This window comes from Blastomyces gilchristii (genome assembly GCF_000003855.2).
Source record: "Blastomyces gilchristii SLH14081 genomic scaffold supercont1.6, whole genome shotgun sequence".
Taxonomy (NCBI): domain Eukaryota; kingdom Fungi; phylum Ascomycota; class Eurotiomycetes; order Onygenales; family Ajellomycetaceae; genus Blastomyces; species Blastomyces gilchristii.
In genome coordinates this window covers 823,280-844,194 of record NW_003101677.1, presented here as the reverse complement: position 1 = coordinate 844,194, position 20,915 = coordinate 823,280, and the positions used below count along the sequence as shown (strand labels likewise).

The following is a 20,915-nucleotide window of genomic DNA, read 5'->3' as shown; positions in this document are numbered from 1 at the left end:
ATCGGGTTTATGTAGAGGAAAAAGATGGTGAAGGTATTATTATTATACAACACAATCACAACCCTGAGAGGGGGATTATATTTTTTTGTTATGGCTCCGGTTCTGGAGGTGAGAGATTCCCGTCTCATGAATAAATTGAGCCATTTCTCCTTTGCGTTCAAATGCACCTGAAGTAAACCTAGCGCTAACATGTTCCTTTGCTAGTCTCCGCCTTCCGCGCATCAGGCTCTTCTTGAGCTTGAGAAAGGCACCAGCGGCCCAGCAAGTCAGCTGCAGGAAGCTGCGCGCATAATTGGGGTGGATTTATCTTCTTCATATAGTCGTGAAAAGCTAGACATCAGAGTGGTTCCGGATGCGGAGAAGGAAAATCAGAAGCATTCCGCACCCAAGGAGGAATGGGTTCTTCGCTGGCTCATGAAGAAATTGAAGGGATCTTCACAACAACACGAACAGTTGCAGTCAAAGTACTATAGACTAGACACCAAAACGTGGATTCTTCTTCAACAACTTTTTGATCGTATACCCACGAAGCCTTTGGCGTTTGTTCTCAATGAGAACAAGTTTTTGCTAATATTGAAGGATGTGTTGGGTGCTATTTCGGATGCCTCGAACTCCTGCCCCGAGCGTCCTGCGTTACAGGAATCCTTACATTCTGAATCCAGTGTGACGGTACAAGAATCTCCTGTTTCGGGACCCTCGAAAAGGGGCCAAAAGCGGAAGAGGGCGGAGAATGGCTTGGATTCAGTGGTACCGGTTGGGGGCTTTGCGGGGTCATGGGTTGATACGTTTTGTACCGTTTTGGACTCTGTGAAGGCTCTTGTTTCGCTACCAGATCAGGTTTCCGGGGTTAGATCAACTGCCAATTCACAGCTGAAACTCGTCCTGAGAGGGGAGCCCCAGATAGCTGCCACGATTCTTGGACAGTCATTAGAATTGGCACGGAAAGTCGTAGAAGAGCGGGATAGGGGGTGTGTGGAGTTAGATGCGCAACTAATGCCCGCGTTGCCTTCTGTTTTGGAGATTTGGAGACTGAGTTCGGAACGGCTTGGTGACGCCACCAACTTGTCTAGCGATGTAAGTTGCCTGAAGTTTTTTTCTCCCTTCTTTGTGGGTATGCTGACTTACTCTCAGACACAGGATCCTTTTTCATCACATTGTCTATCGGAAGCACTACATCTACTTATGGCTCTGAGAGAAATTAGAACTGAATCGCCTGAGAAAACGAATGTGATACAAAACTTGGAACGCATTGTCGTTCTGCAATTCGTCCTTCCACTTCGCCAGTCATTCTTCTCCACCTACTCAACTGAAACCATAAATTCGAATCATAGTCCTGATTCCACCCAAATCAAGCGCGTACTAAAAGATATACATTCCCGCTGGAAGAAGTCTAACCACAGCTCGAATATCAAGTTGCTGCCCACGTTACTGGATATTGCTGTTCGATCTGTGCCTCGGGACACGTTCAGGAGACAAGTGTATGAAGCGCCCTGGCTAGAGACGCTTTTTGTGGCACTCTCAACTATCGCCGGCTGCCCACCAGTTGATGGCATGTCATGGAGCACACCTCATAGAGACATCCCGATTCTCGAGCGTCTCTTGCAAGTGATCCTCGAAAGGGAAGTAAGCCTTTCTATTAACACAGTCAGTCGATATGCGATACGATTTTCTGGGCTTGTGGAAAATGAGGCATACCAGGCTACCGAGTGGTCATTAATATCCAAAATTATACGGACGGGTGTTGATGTGTTCCTCCCCAACTCCGGAATTGATGGCACGGAAAACTTGCTCAGCAACCTTATCGGTCGAATCACATCTTTTTCGCTAGTTTCAAGCATTATGCCAAATGAGACCTATGGCGTCATTAAGAACGACGTTGTTATACCTTTGCTCAAAGGGTTTGCGGGTGCAAGGGCTATTGGTTCATTCCTCAATATCTGGTCCGATCAATTAACTTGGATTGAATCTACTCGTTTAGGCGGGGCAGATATACTCTACTTTTTTGTTTGGGAGGATGACGACCTTGCTGCTGCATTTAGACCTTTGATAACGGATCTATTCTCTGAGAATCAGACTAAAGATCGTCTGCAAACTATTTTAACACAGCACTCATTCGACGACGAAGCGAAGATCTCTGAGTACTATGCAGACATCGTATTGCTTGACGCTATCTTGAAACCACAATTACGAGAAGGCGACGCTATGTTAGAAGGCGAATCCTTGGCACAAGCCTTCGGTATAATATCCAACTTAATCTTGTCGAGATGGAAGCTAGACTGGGGATGGCGGCTATGGCGTCTTTCCCAGCGTTTTGTTAATCGGCTTTCCTCGTACACAGATGATAGTTCTATGGACCTTAGCAGAGCCCTGTTACCTAAAGCAGTTGACCTGTTGCAGAGCTTCCATAATCAGGGGTCCACCACCAATATATCTACGAATGATTGTCTTGAAGCATTCGAGGCTTTTAAACTTGTGGTACTGGTTGCAGGCAGGGCAGACAGCGCCAAACACAGCCAGTATTTGAATGAAATAATCCCGCGAATTGCACCCGCGTTTAATCAGGTTGTGAAATCTGCAGGACCAGCATGGGACGGTCGAGTGGACACTATGACCTCTCCCGAAGCTGTTTGTGTTGGTTATCTTGTTGTTTTACAGGCAACGCCGTTGGCTGTTTCCCGCCTAACATCCGAGAACCGAGCCCTGCTATTTAACGGCCTTCTCACGTCAGTTGAACGCTCCGAGCTTTATACTTCGACACCGCTTTCGAGGCAAGAGACAGTGGGTTCGAGCCTCGAAAGTCAGTTGGTCGAAATATGGCAGTCGATGACCTCTAACGAATGGCTACTTGAGACGCCTGCAGCGGTTTACGATCTTGTCAATACAATTTTGCATCATCTCAAAGAGAAGAACAGCCCCCGGCATCTCTCAATTGCGAGCCTCCTGGGCGTCCCAACTCGGTTGATCCCACGCCACCAGAGGGGAATGCTCTTGGATTTCCTCCAACAAACGATTGTTACAGGGCAATTAAGCTCTGGGCCATTGTGTACTGATATTCTAACCTTGATGACAAGGCTGGCAGATTTACCTAAGTCCTCAGCCCAGATTACCAGCGATTGGGAAGAACCATGGAAACTTTCAAATGCTATTTCCCTCTCAAAGGGGGATTCGTCGTCGACAGTGCTCCCATTTCAACCATTCCGCCAGCTCCACAAAGTAATCATAGATCGGGTGTTAGTCTCGTCCGATGCTCAACGACATCTGTATTTCCAGAAAACGTTTGACAAAGCATCCTCAATGGTACAAAAATACGATAACGCCAACTTCAATAACATGGAGTTTTCTATGCTTGTGTTATCTCTAGGAACACTTCGCACACATCATGAGCACTTAGGCGGTAACCTTAAAGTTGAAACTTTGAATGCGCTGCGCGAGAAAGTGTTAAACATTCTCATTTCTGATTTACGGTCTATCGAGAAAAACATGGAAAATGACAGGGAAATGCTGGATGTGAACACGTTAACCGGCATTTTGAATGCTCTGGAAGATTTTGAAGACATGATGAAGACAAATAAAGAGGCGCAAAAGGCCATACGTAAAGTTGAGAAGCGATTGACTACGGTTAGCGATGATATCCACACCAAAAGACTTGCCAAACGCCGGCTCGTGTCGTCCCAGCAGCCTGGTAAAGACCTTGAGCATGTACTGATGCAGTCTCTTTCGTTATTCCCCATTGATCAGTTATATGGCGAGGAACAACAGATGCTTTTGCGAGACATCCGCCACAAATTGTCCGCTCTATCAGAGAAGAAGCTCGTCCGTCTTGTACGCCAAATTCGCGAGTCAGGCTTCGCAGGCCAAAATACTGCTCATCGACTTCTGCTTACAGGCGTTGCCATTTCTTGCTTTGAGCCCGTTGAGGACCCAGATACCCAAGCATCACAGGAGCTGTCTGCCCTCTTCACTGCGTTATTACAATGCCTTATCGAAACCACAGCAATTGAACCATTTTCTCTTGCAACAGAGTGCATAGAAATGCTCCTCCGTAACCGGTCGCGGTCCATCACACAATGGAACATCGACAACACCCTAGGCACAATTGCAATCGTGATATCTACCCAAGGCCCCAAAATAGCAGGGAAGTATGCAGGGGTTATTTACAGTCGCATCTGTCACCTTCTCGGCCTCGTTTTTGGCCAATACCGCCAAAAGCTCAGTGGAAGATTCCATCTTGTCCTACCAGTCATGCAACCCCTCCTTCGCCTCCTCTTCACTCTCAGTTCGAGACCGCAAAGATCATCTCGCTCCCAATTGACCCCGCCACCATGGGCAGACAGTCATAATGCCAGTTCCCTTCTCCACAAGCCGTCTCATGCAACCCAATTCACCCGCCTCCTAACTACCCTATGCGACCCAACGGTGTCCGCGGTACAACGGGTCCAGCGATCAGATAGCGGACTAACAGATAATACAAAAAAGGTAAAGAGTCTAGCGGGGCAGCATTTGCAGTATTTAGTTATGGAGTATGCCATTTGTCAGCTGCGAGGTCAACTGGCGCCGGAGATGAAGGCTGCGTTGATACCGGGCTTTTACTCTGTTTTGGACGCGATGTCGAAGGAGACGATGAGGGGTATGAATGCGGCGATGGACTCGTCGAGTCGGGCAGTGTTTAAGAGTTTATATGAAGATTACGTGAGGTTTGGGAAGTGGAATCATGGGTGATTTGGTTGGGTTGTGTGACATTATTGTGGGTATATGGTATATATATATGTAAACCTTTTATCTGGAATGAAACGAATTTCGAAACTTCATGTGCGTAAAATGCTTGGTGTATACAGCTGCTTCAATAATGAGACTAGACCAGATGGATCAATCCATTAGCTCGGGTTAACCACCTTGATATACACACATATATATATATATATATATATATGTATGATAGCACATTTTATCCGTCTAGCAACTATAGAGCAGCGACAGCATCTTGGCTAGTTACCCAGTTGACCTACTTGGTTGGGCCCAACATTATCCGGTAGTTAACTTAGCGCGAATTAACTCAGTTCCCACTTCCGTGGACTTTCTTCTCCATCTCAACCGCAAGAGTCAACTGTTTGTATTCCTCCAAAGAACTCGGATTCACTCAAAGCCTCGTTAACCCCGCCACCCTGGAAGATGGTGTAATCAGCAGTTACTCTGTATTGCCCTCAGAATGGCCGGTAGCTAGCCAAGAAAGATAAGCCAGGGTTCTCCATATTTATCAGACATTGGAGCTGCTGATAGGAAGGGGAGGTGATGCGATGTCGCAAGGAGTCGCCCTCCAACTTCGTGAGCTTCCCAGTAGCCTGTTCTCTATGGCCCATCGAGGGGCGAACGCATGCGACCGGGTTGTTGCACCCACCACAATAATAAAGCCAGTATCGGGAACCAACAACGGACGAGAGTTGGAAAACTTGGCCGGCTGTCCCTGTGATCGGTGATGGCGGTTCTTGGATACCCTCCACGGCGATGATCAAATCAGATACCGGGAAAAGAACCCTATCTCGATTACTCTGTGTAGATCCACCGTTGGGGGAACGGTTTCCAAAAGTTTGCGCAAGTAGCTCGACGACGACAGTGGACGGCGACGGGGGAAGATGACCGGGTCCACCAACATGATAACGAGCGATATTGATCGCGGACAAGTCCAGTCCTCTGCTAGTGTCATTGGGTAACAGTAAGCCATGTTTCTGCTTGACTTCCGGGATCTTGGTTCAACTGGGTTCTAACGGGAAGACAACTGACGTCTGTAGTGCAGATGTCATACTAGGAGCTGCCATCTTGGGCGGAGAATCTCTCCCGGGCAAGATCACATCGAGCGTGGGGAAAACCTCTCCTCCCCCGTATAAATACTTCCAGGGCAGCAGATGAATCTCTCACCTTGTCTCCCCCTCTCTTCATCTCTGCTATGTCATCGCCGTCTCAGACGAACTACAATCAATCAGCATAGACGACTTGATCCCGATCGACAGCTTCCTCCTTCTTGCAGCGTGTGCACTCCGCCCGGGGAACTGCGACCGCGGCCAGAGTATAGAGTATATATCTTGTCCATTCTGATACATTTCCTTGTTTGATATGTGCCTTCTTTCACCAACCTCGGATCAAATATGGATGTTCTATCAAATTCAAAAATTGCGCATTATGTCTCCAAGCTGGAGGTTAGATATGAGGCTGGCTTGTCTACCGGACAGCTCATGCTGGTGAACGATGATTTGAAACCAGGTACGTGAGCTTAGCTACTATTGCTCGACCAAGCAAGACGTCGGGACTCTACCGTTTTCTAATGACACTAACCCTTACTGACGCTCCCATGATGTAGTTAAACCGGAGCATCGACGATGGGGTCCTTGGAACTATGTTGGCTTCTGGATCGCGGACTCCTTCAATATCGTGGGTCAAAACAAACGCGAATCATTTTCATGAGAAATCTACTGTGAGAACTCGCAGAGTATGCTGAACCGATTTTCTAATCCCAGAACACATGGATGATCTCGTCCGCGATGATCGTCGAAGGTTTGTCGTGGTGGCAGTCCTGGATTTGCGTGTGGTTTGGATACTTCATTGCTGCTGTGTTTCTGTGCCTGAGTGCGCGAATCGGTGCAGTGTATCACATATCTTTCCCAGTGGGTATCAGGGCGTCGTTTGGGGTATGGGGCTCCATGTGGCCTGTCTTTAACCGGGCAGCCATGGCATGTATCTGGTATGGTGTGCAGTCGTGGATTGGAGGTATGTAATCCCATGTTTTAATGCGTAGAGGGCGTTGACATCCTAGATTTTTTGCCGGAGACTGATATAAATCCTCTATGCACGTCCTTGGATAAGGCCAATGTGTTACGCTGATGATTAGATCCATATGGTCTAGCTATAAGGACTTGCCAAATAGCATGCCAGCTAGTTCGGGAACAACCACGAGAGACTTCTTGAGCTTCTTTCTGTTTTCACTCTGCAGTCTTCCCGCCATCTGGTTCCCAGTGCATAAGATCCGCCATCTCTTCACCATCAAATCTTACTACGCGCCAATGGCTGGCATCGTTTTCCTTGCTTGGTCCGTCCACCGTGCAGGTGGACTCGGCCCTGTTGTTGACCAACAGCATACTGTCCAAGGCAGCAAATTGGCCTGGGCAGTGATAAAGGGAGTAATGTCTTCAATCGCCAACTTCGCTACGCTTATCGTCAACTCGCTCGACTTTTCAAGGGTTGCTAGGAAGCCAAAGGATGCCTTGTACTCTCAACTATTCACGATACCCATCAGTTTTGCAATCACATCATTCATCGGGATTATCGTGTCATCCTCGTCAGGCGTGATTTATGAAGAGCCTATTTGGAACCCACTTGATATTTTAGGTAGATTTCTCGACGGCGCGAGCAAAGGGGAAAGGTTTGGGGTCTTTATCATCTCCAGTGCCTTTGCTCTAGCACAGCTAGGAACAAATATTGCGGCCAACTCGATATCGGCGGGAACCGATATGACCGCCCTCTTCCCCCGGTTCCTCAGTATTCGCCGGGGCGGGTATATCTGCGCAACCGTTGGTTTCGCTATGTGTCCCGTACGTGTTTCCACCACACCATCCTCACTGCCTACCGTTACTCCACTCCTTACTAACAAATATGCCCTTGTTCTACAGTGGCATCTCCTCTCCAGCTCGAACAGCTTTACCACATACCTTTCCGCCTACTCCGTCTTTCTTTCCTCCATTGCAGGCCCAATGATTTGCGACTACTATCTTGTTCGCAAGGGTTACATCGACGTAAAAGAACTCTACAGCGCCCGCAAGCGTAGTCCCTATTACTATGTCTTTGGCTTCTCCTGGCACGCTTACGCGTCCTACTTCTCCGGGATTCTCATCAACATCGTCGGCTTCGTCGGTGCTGTTGGCATCACAGTACCCGTTGGAGCCACCTATTTCTACAATCTAAATTTCTTCTGCGGCTTCTTCATTTCCTTTGCGATGTATTATATCCTCACGAGGATTTGGCCAATCCCAGCGACGAGCAAGACATGGAATGAGAGGGATATCGATGTCACGAATCTGTCTGTGGCGTATAACCAAGGAGAAGCGCTTAGTATTGATGAGGAGTCCCAGTCAAGATCTCCGTCGTCGCCTGTGGATGATGATCTGGATATCGATGTGAAAAGTGGACGAGGCCGGGTTGATGTGAAAGGGTTTGGGGGGAATTTCTAATGAACGGGATAGAGGTGTGGGAACTATGAATAATGAGGTGTTTTCTTAAGTAATTCCACTTGGGGGATGGATACCTGCAGTTTTTTCTTCAGTTGTATTGTTTATTTCTTTCTGATTTTTTTTCCTCTTCTCTTTTATCTGCTCCTTTAATTTAATGTCGACAGCACCCCAGACAAATTGACCTATATAGACTAAACGTCTTTTTAAAATTGCATTGAATCTTCTTTGTTTTGAAGAACATTATGCTACCTCAGACTTACTTTGAAAAACTGATTGTTTAATAATAATACCTATATTGATCTCAAGATGCATACCTAGGTAAACTATATCACTCATGTAACTGTTCATTTCACCCGACTTACCATTCGATCACCACACCACCATCATATCCACCCCAGCAAACAACAATGTCACCCTACAACCCTTTACTCCATCATAGATGCTCTTCCAGCACCTCAAAGAGAACTCGCTCAAAGTGGCTAGTCAAGGATCTCCCTCAATCCTCCCAAACCGCTGGAATGCAGCTTGACTACACACCAATTCCATCTCGTAAACACATCCTCATAAATAACCCTCCACCATCCCAGGGCACGAGGAGTGAGACGGCAGCAGACTCGAATTTAAAGTCAAATTTGTGAGAGGAACAGAGAGATGCTGAAAATTGGCGTTGTAGATGTGACTGACATGTACATGTAGTGTACATGGACAGTACATCAGCTGTCCGCCCCCATCTCGCAATATTACGGGATTCATGCTTGATTCGTCGCGCTTCTGCACAGGATTCTGCATATCAACGTATGTACCTTGGTAGATATCAATGTCGAATTTGGCCTGAAGAAGCTTACCGATGGATAGAGTGGTGACTACTCCGTGCATGTGAAGGGATGCACTGTTCAAGGGAGCCGCTAGGATATGGGATCCTGGCTATCTGCGTTTCGGCACCACCTCTCCACCTTAAAATAATGAAGCAAAAGATGGTGGGTCCTCCATCTGCGGCTCAGCACCAGCTCTGGTATGGTAATGGTGAAGGGAGGATCCTCCTGCAACAGGCAGCGCTGCTGGACGGCTTTGCTGTGGCTGTGGGCGCAATTCGCCTGCGAGGCGAGTTAGAAGCGAGGTAAAACTTTTCGTGGAGCAGGGATTTCAACGTCGTCCGTCTAAGCGTTAGCGCACAGGGTGTGAGATTGCAGTTGTCAGGAAGTCATGTTGAGTTTGGGACGGTGAGTTCGTAGAGAGGTGCTAGGAGCTACTCCGTATAGTTAGTAGAGATCGGGGAGAAAATCGAGGCTGAGCTGGGAGTCGAGTTTCATGAATACTTCTATGGCATGAATAATGGTTGCCTATTTAATTATGTTGTTGAATTCCAATGATATTCGCATCCGGATGGAGAGGGATTGGTTGGTTGATTGACTGATATTGAAACCGGAGGAGCAACGAGCTAACGCGTTATCTCCGGCCAAAGAGCCGCACTAGTTACTTTTCTCAACGCGCGCGCTGCCTAACAATCAATATGCTGGAGTGTTTCGACATGGAGAGCTCTCATAAGTTACTGAGATCATCGAATATCTGTTTGCCAATCTGTGAAATCTGTTATTTATGAAGATGACTCACCATCGAATTGACTTGGCTGCCTTGAATTTCGACTGCACAGTATGCTTATTTGCATCACTCTCTACAAGCTCAACGGCTCTTGATCGGACATAAATACTTAAATGGCTAGACTAGGATTCAAAATCCACGTTTTCCAAATTAAGTGTGTGTGGCTTGACTTCTGGAGGTTTCATTCGCAGCCAGTTAGTACTTCATTTGCGGACGCCGACAATGCATCTGTGTGACCGTCACCAGGGTTGCCATGGCCTTTGTCCGCCTGGCAGTTTGAGCATCAGCATCATCATCTCTTCCATAGGTCTATCACCGCTCGTCGGCGTCCATATCCATACTAGTTTTCAACTCCTGTCGACTGGCAAAACTGGTTCTCCACGAGGTCCTGTTCAATCTCGACTCTGTAATCCGGTGGTCCGACGCTGATCGCGTTGACCTGGTCGACATAAAAAGCTGTTCAAGCGCCCTCGAAATATCCCCCTTTCCTTCCCCCCTTTCCTGGGATCCAACTCGATGTTGAGCACTTTCAAATTCCGACAGGTTTGGAGGTCTCGTCGGATCGCTTATCACAACCCACTTTTACCCAATCCCGTTTGCCGGAAGCCTACTGCTAGCTTGACCCATCTACGAAGAACCCACACAAGCCAACCGATGCCGATGACTAAAAAGATGGCCACCGCCGCCCTTCCTCAAGCTCTGCAATCGATTACTGCTACGAAAATCACCGAGCTCAAAAAGCAGCGGGCTCTGTTCGAAACTCGCAAGGCGGAGCTCCTCAACGAAGCCAATCAACAGCCGGACCTGCGTGAGAAGGTAAGGATTCTGCTCGAAGGAGTAACGAAGATCCAAGGGTTTCCCAGTGATGGCTTGGATACAACGGACAAAGATGATGCAGAACTTGATTGGAACGACTCCCCCTGGGAACCGACATCTAGGAGTCGGTATCGGAACATTAGACGGTTCATATTCCAAAGTAAATATGACTCGTCGATATCGAGCGAGATGCTATCAACGTGGGAACTGGAGCTGAAGCGAGAGCTGGATCTGCGGAGCGTTAGACATGAACACGCTTTGTTCTTCAGTCAGCTAGTTACTGAGTGGCTCGCGAATCCAAACGACCCTGGTGCGGACGAGGGAATTGAAGGCTCGCTCGAACCTGTTGGGAGGGAGGAGATGCACGAGCAGCGGGCCCAATGGGAGGCATTGGTGTTTGAGCCGGCTCAAACGGACACCGCTGCTGTTGAATGTTACCTTGAACAGCTCTTCATGCAAACCAGACTATCCCAGCAGGCTCTCAAAGATCTGCGGAATTCAGTGAAGACTTTTTCGAAGGATATGCTTGCAGATCAGAAGGCCTTCACTCCGAGCACCCTAAAATGGGTTACGAATGGGGTAATTTCTAGTGATATCTTCTCCCCTGATAAGGTCAGCATTCTCAAAGGCTTTCTCGAAAATGAGGACGTCGCTCAAGAAGTTTCAGACGTATTGAACATGCGTCTTGCTCAACTCGATACGTGGAAATGGGGTAGCGAAGCTATCCCAATTGAGATGCGACGACAATTGAATGGCAAATACCGCGTGTACATGGATGAAGAAGTTCTTGATGCACTCTTCTTACAATACATTGGAGTAAAATGGGGGGTGGAGTTCAAGAGAATATTTGGAACGTTTTTTAATTCACATGCTTGGAAGCGGAATACACCCCCTATTCCCAAGCGCGATCTAGAGAGGCGGCAATACTTTCTCCACGAGGATCCCAAAGCAGAGGGCGGTCCTCAAGAGAATCTATATAAGACTAGAAGAGACACTTTCGAGGAATCTTACTTCATGAGCCAGCTCCCGTCTAATGAAATGCAGACGACTACGTATAATTCCGAAGAGAGCGACCTTGCTGCTTCTAGTTCACCCCTTGACCGAAAACATTCCTTGCTTCACCTCCTCATTACAGAAGCCCGCGTAGCCACTACGTTGCATGGGCAAGTAACAGTATTAAGGTCTGACTTCAAATGGTTTGGGCCGTCTCTCCCGCATTCAACTTTGCTTACTGTGATGAAGTTCTTCCATGTTCCTCAGGTCTGGCTCGATTTCTTTCAGAGATTTCTGGAAGCACCGCTGAAATTCGTGGAAGACGGGCCTGACGCTCCGGCCCGCATCAGAAGACGAGGTGTTCCAATGTCTCACGCTTTAAGCGACGTCCTTGGAGAGTCGCTGCTATTCTGCATGGATTACTCCGTTTCAAAATCCGCAGACGGCGCCTTCCTTTATCGCCTTCATGACGACTTCTGGTTCTGGGGCCCGGAGAAATTATGTGTTTGTGCTTGGACGGCCATGACTGAATTCAGCAAGGTCATGGGAATTGAGTTCAATGAGGAGAAAACAGGGACGGCCCGACTATTTGGAAAGAAGCCCCCATCTTTACGTCAGGAAACGAGCTCCTCTGAAAGCGAAGATGAGGACGGGGATCATGCTGATGACATGTCCATCTCTTCCTCGAGGTCGAGTATTGATTACGATGCCCTTCCTGTGGGTGATGTGCGCTGGGGATTTCTCAAGCTTGACGAGGAGGCCGGACGATTCATCATCGACCAATCGCAGGTAGATGAGCACATCAAGGAGCTCAAACACCAGCTGGACGCCTGCAAAAGCATTTTTAGCTGGATTAAAGCGTGGAACAGCTATTTTGCTCGCTTCTTCGTTAACAATTTTGGAAAGCCCGCCATGTGTTTTGGGCGCGAGCACGTCGAAATGGCAGTATCCACCCTGCAACGTATCGAGCATGATCTCTTCACGTCACCCAGCAACAAATACTCTTCTTCTTCCGCCCCCGTCCGCAACGCGGTAGATTATCTCAGACTCGTGATTTCCGAGCGATTCAACGTTCATAATATCCCCAGTGGCGTTTTCTATTTCCCCGTGGAGCTCGGAGGTTTGGACCTCAGTAACCCACTGATTCCCTTCCTCGCCATTCGCGAAAATATGAGAAAGACACCGGAAAGGATTCTGGAGAAAGTCTTCATCGAACAAGAAAAAGAATATTCTGCCGCGAAGGAACATTTCGAAAAACGTGGACCCGACCACACTGGCAACTTTGTTCTAAACACCTATCGTCGTCGTCATGGTGGCCGCGACGGCTCCTCCTCGCCATCATCGTACCAGGCACCCGAAAAGTTTATGTCGCTGGAAGAATTCAACCGACACATCGAAGCCACCAGCAAACACCTGGTGTGGGCGTACCAGGAACTGCTCCTTTGCCAGGATCAGATTTCTGTCAATCGGACGCCAGAGCTGATGAGCGAGCAGTCTCGATTGGGGAATTCGCAAGACCAGAAGCTACCTCCCATTTCTTCCGATTGGTATCATATGAATATGTACTGGAAGTGGGTTGCGGAGTTGTATTGCAAAGAGATGGCAGAGCGATATGGCGGGCTGGCTGTTGTGGAAAAAGGTGTTGTGCCGTTGGGCGTGCTGAAGGTATTGAGGGAAGGAAAGGTGAAGTGGCAGGGCTGAAATTTTTGCCTATTTTGTGCGTTTCACCTTTGAAGAGGGAGGGGTTCATTGATGTGCTAAGAGATTGGTTTTGATGATATTGGGGAAAGTTTATTGTATGATATGGTGATAAAGTTTGGTAAGATAGGTTCGCTTCCTCTACTCCATTATATGAACTCAAATTCTTATTTTTGTACAAAGGGTCAATGACAGTATCAAAACTCTTCTCGTCAAGAGAAAGTACATGAGTGGTGTACGTAGATTGGAAAAAAAATATAATAATCAAAAGCAACAACCAAAAATTTTAATCATATGGAAGAACTCGTCATGTCTGAGTTTGCTACCAATTTAGCTAGCAAATATATTGAAAACTCTGACCCGCTTTAATTGCGGGCAAGCTTCTTCAAAGTCAAATAGCGACCATGGTCCTCGCAAAAGGAGAGCATGTTGTTGCTGGAAGGGTAATTTCGCTTCCTGTCGAATCATACAGGCAAAGAATGGACACCCTTTTTTCTCAGGGGATTGGTTGTCCGCCATAAATCGGATAATATCCGTTGCAAAACCTCCGCAAACTTCGTCTTCGCTTGATCCTTCAGCGCCGAAATGCCGTAAATCTCTGCAGCAGCGTACACTTTGGCGAAGAAGAGCATCGGTGAGATGAGCCCGTGATAAATATTAGCAGAATCAAACCCATGCATGAAACAGATTATGGCTTCGATCGTTCGTGGCTCATCTCCTACTTTATCACATCTTCTGCAGTTTCCTGGTGATTCCGACACCGTCACCAGCCAAAACTCAGTGGCAGTAAAGAGCAACTGGTTGTGGGGGGGAACGCACTTTCAACTCTGTGTTAAACATGCGGGAGAAGAAGTCGGATTGACCGCAGATGACGAGTTTGTGAACCCTGGATTCTTCGTCCGCTACTTGTATGGTGAAATCCGTAAACTTTGAGGAAATGAAAGAGTGTGTCTGTCATATCTCCCTGGCTCATATTGTCCATCTTGCCCTTGAATGGAATGATTGCAGTCTCCATAACTCATAACTCTGAATGCTGGGTAAGGAGCATAATGGCGCGATTATGTGGGTGTCGAGAATGATAGCTTGACTTCATTATATCATTTCTGATAACATAACGTGATATTGTTTCAGTTCGCGTATGCTGCTAATGCGGGCTTTTTTACGGAAAAGCGGCTGATATGCGACTCTTTAAACAGCAGGCTTCTGGATCAAGGTATCTCCATGAGGAACGAATTAACGGACTGCAAAGTTGAGCGTGAGGGATTCACATCGTCCTTTGACGATATTATCCAGGCGAGACGCTGTCGAATGTATTCTTTGTTAATCAGAGTATCCCGTCGGGCTCCTTCAAAGTTCCCTACGTAATTCTATTAGAGCTACAATACAAACTAGTGAAACCATGTAGGCACCTACCTTTTTCATCGTAAAACAAGCAAATTATCATGAGAATTGTCCCAGCGGACAAGTCCTTGCCATTATCACACGTCACGAGCAACGACTGTGAAGGATTACGAGACAAATGTAAAGAAACAAACTGCTCAACCTTGCTAAAAACCTTTCTTAGGTGCCGACTCCCAAGCTTCCCTGAAGGGCATCCGAGATTCAGCGTTCTTCGATCTTCCTCGGTTGCAGTCCCGGTTAATGATGTATCTGTATCCCCTTCTGCCTCTGGATCATTGCAGTTAATCCGTAAATCGAACAGGTTTTCCTTAATCTTTCTTCTACCGGTTGCCTCGGAGCCACACTTTCGGCCACTCCTTCCGATATAGATATTATTTGTGGGCTTGATTAATGCAGCATCTTCTTCGCCCATCTCGCGATGATGTTTCTCAGTTAATTCCTGGATCAACCGGGGCAAATCTCCCTCGTCAGTAGCAAACAGAGCAGATTTATTTTCCCAAAAGATTTCCGGAGTAAGGCCATAGGACCATGCCTCGCTATCATCTCCAGCTCCCTGGATATAGCCACCCTCAGACATCTCCGCACCATGGACGCGTTTCGAGGCCGAGCACAGAACCACGAGATGGAAATCATCCATTTCTTCCTCAGGGTATTCAGGCCAAAAGAATTCTCTCGTGGCCCAGGCAAGCCGTATTGGCTTACCGAGGCGTGTTCTCAGCTCTTGCATGTTGAGTTTGAGGGACTTCAATTGATGTTAGTGGACATTGTTTCCCCATCGAAAGCGAGATATAAGATTTGACATTGGGATTTACATTTAGTGAAACAACAAAGGCATCTATTCTCTTTTCAATCTGCGACTCTTCGGATGCACCCAGGAATTTTTGCGGGAACTGGACGTCGTGAAATGCCTTATCGTCGGGGAACAATGCCCTGTTCATAACAGCGGCCCATATGGGAACTGTTTTGGACAATGCATCAGGCATAGCTAGGTAGAGGAAATATCGTATTAGCTATATGGGCCCAGGAAGGGAAGCGGTACTTCTGCTATTTTGAAGCGTGTATGTCTACTCGTCTCATAGGGTAGTTATACATACATTTCCCTCTCCTGGTAGAATCCACGATAACACATCTAATGAACCAAAAGTTAAGAAATCAAATCATTTAAATTCGGGTTACAATGTAGAAAGAGGTAGATTGAACATCTATTGGGCTGAGTTTACCCTCGATTCTTCTTCAAAATATCCAGTAACTGCAAATTTAGCCTGCGCAGACTGAAATCCCACTGACCCTCGTGGCCATCGGTACTCTTGAAATATGCACTTCCGGCCTTCCTGTCTGGGGGGATATACCAGCTACCACATCTTTCATTGGCGACTAGCGGCAGTTCATAGTAGTCCGCAACGTTTTGGGAAAATTCTGCATCTGCCTCGATTGAGCGAAGTCTGTTGGTGATTGACAGTGCAGATTTGCGAAGTGAGGAAAGGACTTGGGAGATGCTTTGGTGGATAGAAGATGGAAAATGGAGGGAGGATATGGAAGTGGGATAGGAATTTGAGTTGGCCATGTTAAGGACTTGTATATAGATTCTTATTCATAGATGTTGTTTGGCTGAGCAATTTGATATCGCTGATTTTTTTTTGTGTTTTTCTGTTTTTCTGCTAGTTAGTTAGTGAACTCAGAGGCGACCAATCAAATGGCTGTGTTTCTATTCAACCTTTTTTGCCGCAAAGCGAAGCGAATAATATATATCTAGAAAAGTCCATCCCAATTTCCTTCGAGATTGGATGATTGATAACCTATTATGTTCAAAGGACATTATGTCCCCTCATTAAAAAGATAACTAATAGAACGATGAAATCACAGCATGATAAGAGTCAAACTCTTGCCACCCCACCCATACGAACACAAGTAAAGCTATCATTTCTCTCCTATAATAAATCGACCAACAACGTAATTTCTTACTTAAATGCTTTGATTTCTCCAGTAATAATACAGTGATACGGCAACTGACTTTCCCCTGTCTACTCTCGCTTTTCTTGCAAAATATCCAACACCTCCCTGACACTGCAGAAATCAGCCAATTTCCCAAATGCTTTCCGATTGCCGAAGTTAGCGGGACATTTAAGGTTATTTGCTCGGCTAGTTAACTAGGACCGGCAAACCGACGCCTATCCCGAAGTCTCGTCCCGAGGTTTTCCTTCTTTGGGCATTAGAAGATCGGTTTCTATTGTTTTTCACCATAGTTTCTATTTCCTCAAGAGAGTTTATTTGGGCTGTAGTTACTATTGCGTTGCAAGTAGAGCTCCCGAGCAAAATGGAGTTATGGTCGTTTTCCGCTGTATTGATCTAGTCAAAACGTGGTGCAGTTAGGTGTATTGGTGTGGAGCCTTCTAACAACTGACAGTAAGGTGATGGATGGAGCTCTCTGACTTACATCAAGTTATTGATATGTGCCAACGGCACGAGCTAGTTGGGGTACAGGCGGCTTGTGATATCTGTTCCTGGGAGCAAGATCAGTAGATTCTTCTAGTTGAGGTAGAGCTCGAGAAAATTGAATCTGCATGGATAAAAAAGTTGGGAAAGTGCATTCTGTTCCGTTTCAGCTGTTCTAGGTGCCATGAACATAATGATCCTTCTGGAGTTGTGTTTGTACTCGCATGCATGTGTGCATATGTGCATGTTCTGTAGATTTGCTCTCTCCCTTTAAAATCAGTATTCAGCCTTGCCCAAGAAGCCTTCTCCTGCTCCTCCCTCCATACCCTAACCCAAAACTATATCAAGATCGTTAGTAGCATGAATGATCGCAAGTATTTGATACTCGGTCATAAAATCACGGCATTTAAGGTCATCCTATCCTTGCCACTCCCTCAGGTGTCATCTGAAGGAAAACTTCACAGCGCCCAACCTTAGCAGTCTCTTAAAGAAAGGATCTTTATCAACCTTCATACATGTAGTACATGTATGTACATGTGGCTCACCTTTCATGAGTCCATGTACTACTGCCGACGCGCCCGTTAGCAAACAAAAATATGTACGCTTAAGGAAAGCGAAGCCTACCTTAAAACCTGCCAGACGAAGTTCCCGGACCTTCCTGTTAACTTTTCAGAGCGCTTGCCTTCGTATCTGTTAACGGCAACCGCGGCCGAGATTTCCAAGATCTCCGATCTTGATTCGCTCATCCTTCCCGTTATGGAAAGAATAATAAGCTTCCGAACGTCTGTTAAGGTAATTCATGCAAACTTAAGCGCAAGGTATATTTTCCCAGAGTTTAACCATGAGAGAGGTCTTGGGGAAGTATAAGCTCAGGAGCTAGCTACATGGGGGAGAGTAATCTAGATGAAACTGCAGGATATATACCACAACGCCTGTGAGTTCGGGTATATTATGACAGCTTAATCCAGTCTACCTTTATCCAATGTCTGGTTCCTGTCTGTAGAAGTATGTATATGTAGCGCTTTTGGGCGTACCATACATCCCAACCTTAGACTGGATATTGAGGTCACTTTTGTAGAAATCCTAAAAGTAAAATCATACGTATTCTCAAGTTTATCATAGTCCGCTTTTCGTTTCTCACCTTTTCCCTTCCATTTCCATCTTCCTAAACATCGATCTGTTATATTATATTACTCTCCAGGGTGAACCGAAACGAATGAAATAAAACGCTGCCGATTAATCAACTCACATCATTGCCTGCTTCGCATCGCAGTTATCAACTCCCATTATGAAACCAAGCCATCCTGTCTGCAAGAAGGAGAAAAAATCATCTCGCAAGTTCAGTCTCCGTCCGCTCCGCGAGATAGTTTCTCGATGGCTCCGTATGGAATCTCCAAAGCCCGACGACGAAGAGCACTCCACCCATGGTCTTCAGTCGACGTGCAGTCAGTGCAAATACTCGTCCTTCGACGGGGATAAATTCTGTCTAAAAATGTACCAACACTGTATCACGCCTGGAGAGGTGGAAAATTCCAAGAAGTCCATCCTCCACCGCTTGCCGCCTGAGATCGTCTCTCTAGTTATAAAACACCTCAAGGAGTTCGAAGTGGAATGTTTGAGATATGTCTGCAGACTCTTTTATCATAACTATCCCAGCTCGAGCGTACTCACAATGCAAGGCAAGCTCGAACTCGCATGCCTCCTAGAGCGAGGGACTTGGTCCAGAAGACTTGCTTGCCGGGTATGTCCCAGTAAGAGACACGACAAATCAATGTTCTTCCCGATAGATTGGGATAAGAACCCACATCACCGCAAGTGCAACAGACATCGGGGTGGCCTGTTGCAATTCTGCCCTTATGCCAGTGTCAATTTTGATGATATGGTACATATCACCAAGAACAAGAGACGGTATTTTCAGTTTCCCAAGTGCTCGCATGACGCATTTGATATTGCTCTTGCGTTACAGGGGCGGACCTGTCTTCTTGAAGACGAGGCATGGACCATCGTCCGCTGGCGCAAGTACAGAGTGCTCACCACAACTACCCTTGTCGCGATCTATCACGCCGCCATAATTCCCTCCAAAATGGACGCTAATAAAGCTTTCAAGGCTTTGGATATCCCTCTCTGCCCCCATGTTCACCTAGGCGACCAATGGGTCATACAAAAGTATAGGCCCAACCTTGTGGCTCGTCACATGCGTCGGGAAACCACTAAGGGGAAGTGTCATTGTTTATATTGTACAGGTTTCATGTGCCGTTTCTGCGACTCCAGGTTCAGATTTCGAGTGCATTTCCGAAAAGAACCCGTGGCAGGCGCCTGTCTCGGAGTGTCAATCATGCGAAATTTGGGTAAATTGAAAGACCCCAATGACCCATATTGGCTGTCACAGCTTTCGATCCCCAACTTGCCGGATTTCAGAACCCAATGGTCCGATCGTATTGCTACAATGCACCTGAACTTCACTCTTGGTGTTCCTCACGGTGATATCGAAAGAGCTATGCTTTCTAGGACATTGGAAAACAATGCTGAAAATGTTTTGAGCGAGCGGGAAGGTTGGACAACCGCCCCCCTTGGTAATTCGAGGGCAGATATGAGGACATTGCATAAGCCGTTGTGGAAGCCTCGGTTGAGCAGACGGGATAGGAAGTATTGGCGCTGGTAAGGAACGCATGTTTCCCCATTTCCGCTATTGAAAGCCTGTTTTGGCTATATGCTAATCAATTTCCACTTAAACAGGGAAGGGTATGGGCCCGATGGACATCTTGTTGACAAGGAATTCTCAGGAAAATGTGGAACAAGAGACTCCATGAATTTAAGATAAATTTCCGTGATCCAGCACCGAATTTCGGCGTCTTCGAAGTTAGTATATAATGAATTGATATATATTAAAATGATACAATAAATGTGCAATTTCCTAACAAACCTCAAATCTCGCAATCATTCGTTTTGGCAATGTATACAACTTATCTCAGGGCAGTTCAGCTAGCGGGAGCGAGGGGCCCTCCCAGAGTGGAGAAGCGTCCTCTATGTATTTTAGCTTTTTTCCTTTTTAGAGAGAAGCGCACGGAACATGGAAGCGTTAATAACAGAGAATTCCTAGATGATCGTCCAGCTCTCCGTAACCAAAATCGCATGGCTCTATCCAAATTTAAAGCGGCTCTGGGCATTTCGTTCTTAAGTAGCGATAGTAGATGTTCTCTTCTCATCAGTATATGGCGCAGTTGGCGGTGATTCCAGGAGAGCGGCACGAACGATAGATCGAATATGCAAAAAAATCTTCGTAGCAAGACTGGTCTGCTCGTATACCTCCCTCCTGCTAAGCTGAGGCCCCGGGGGTAAGTTCGAGGAACCAAACGAACACAGAAACATATCTGGATCCATGGCTACATTCCTCGTTTTCCCAGCCAGACTTCTCTGCCAATGTATGTATGATTCCTTTCCAGTTAGGTGGTAGCAGAAATCTTGATAGGAATGGTTGGCGGTCAAAAAATCAATTGATAGATATGAATAGCTTATCTTGCATGTCCAGACTGTGGGCACACAATGACTGCTCAAAGTAGCTCTCGAATCTTGGTTAGGATCTTTCTGTCTGACTTAAGTCTAGTAAGCCAATGCTCATTTAACCAGGCCAGGGAGATTTAACTGCCCCGGAGCCATGTAGCGAAGGGGAAAAGCTGTCTCTCTGGAGCATAGTTGAGGAGTCCTCGAGTAGCTAAACAGATAGAGTGATCGGGTAGGAGAAGGAAATGATCACAAAAC

The 20,915-nt window shown here is 46.7% G+C and overlaps 7 protein-coding genes across 10 annotated transcripts; 5 read left to right on the top strand and 2 right to left on the bottom strand.

The window, feature by feature from the left end:
• The first annotated feature begins 39 nt into the window (after positions 1-39).
• BDBG_03757 lies at positions 40-4,907 on the top strand. 2 transcript variants are annotated; one of them, XM_002625652.2, is made up of 3 exons: positions 40-108; positions 205-1,074; positions 1,138-4,907. In XM_002625652.2, the coding sequence occupies exons 1-3, from the start codon at positions 91-93 to the stop codon at positions 4,717-4,719; spliced, it is 4,470 nt and encodes a 1,489-aa protein (XP_002625698.1). In that variant the 5' UTR covers positions 40-90; the 3' UTR covers positions 4,720-4,907. The 2 variants fall into 2 exon arrangements, with proteins under 2 accessions (XP_002625698.1, XP_031577924.1); XM_031721386.1 differs by having other exon boundaries at positions 48-108; positions 1,132-4,907.
• BDBG_03756 (uncharacterized protein) lies at positions 4,821-5,813 on the bottom strand (the record flags this gene model as incomplete). Its single annotated transcript, XM_031721385.1, has 2 exons — positions 4,821-5,691; positions 5,779-5,813. The coding sequence occupies 2 exons, from the start codon at positions 5,811-5,813 to the stop codon at positions 5,202-5,204; spliced, it is 525 nt and encodes a 174-aa protein (XP_031577923.1). The 3' UTR covers positions 4,821-5,201.
• On the top strand, positions 4,951-8,529 carry BDBG_03755 (NCS1 family nucleobase:cation symporter-1). 3 transcript variants are annotated; one of them, XM_031721382.1, is made up of 5 exons: positions 5,045-5,710; positions 5,787-6,255; positions 6,353-6,759; positions 6,856-7,580; positions 7,659-8,529. In XM_031721382.1, the coding sequence occupies exons 3-5, from the start codon at positions 6,519-6,521 to the stop codon at positions 8,214-8,216; spliced, it is 1,524 nt and encodes a 507-aa protein (XP_031577920.1). In that variant the 5' UTR covers positions 5,045-5,710; positions 5,787-6,255; positions 6,353-6,518; the 3' UTR covers positions 8,217-8,529. The 3 variants fall into 3 exon arrangements, with proteins under 3 accessions (XP_031577922.1, XP_031577920.1, XP_031577921.1); XM_031721383.1 differs by having other exon boundaries at positions 5,088-5,710; positions 5,792-6,255; positions 7,659-8,522; XM_031721384.1 differs by having other exon boundaries at positions 4,951-5,710; positions 6,353-7,580.
• A 94-nt stretch (positions 8,530-8,623) lies between these two features.
• Positions 8,624-8,854, top strand: BDBG_03754 (uncharacterized protein; the record flags this gene model as incomplete). Its single annotated transcript, XM_031721381.1, has 1 exon — positions 8,624-8,854. One exon carries the CDS (start codon positions 8,624-8,626, stop codon positions 8,852-8,854), a length of 231 nt encoding a protein of 76 aa, XP_031577919.1.
• A 2,458-nt stretch (positions 8,855-11,312) lies between these two features.
• On the bottom strand, positions 11,313-16,337 carry BDBG_03752 (tRNA a64-2'-O-ribosylphosphate transferase). The gene is made up of 5 exons (XM_002625647.2): positions 15,944-16,337; positions 15,818-15,852; positions 15,536-15,708; positions 14,736-15,465; positions 11,313-14,679 (listed from the first exon to the last, which is right to left on the bottom strand). The coding sequence occupies exons 1-5, from the start codon at positions 16,285-16,287 to the stop codon at positions 14,531-14,533; spliced, it is 1,431 nt and encodes a 476-aa protein (XP_002625693.1). The 5' UTR covers positions 16,288-16,337; the 3' UTR covers positions 11,313-14,530.
• On the top strand, positions 14,013-14,255 carry BDBG_16888 (uncharacterized protein; the record flags this gene model as incomplete). The annotated part of the gene is made up of 1 exon (XM_031724746.1): positions 14,013-14,255. The coding sequence occupies one exon, from the start codon at positions 14,013-14,015 to the stop codon at positions 14,253-14,255; it is 243 nt and encodes an 80-aa protein (XP_031577918.1).
• A 2,107-nt stretch (positions 16,338-18,444) lies between the features above and the next one.
• BDBG_03751 (uncharacterized protein) lies at positions 18,445-19,977 on the top strand (the record flags this gene model as incomplete). Its single annotated transcript, XM_002625646.1, has 2 exons — positions 18,445-19,814; positions 19,893-19,977. The coding sequence occupies 2 exons, from the start codon at positions 18,445-18,447 to the stop codon at positions 19,975-19,977; spliced, it is 1,455 nt and encodes a 484-aa protein (XP_002625692.1).
• Positions 19,978-20,915: the final 938 nt, after the last annotated feature.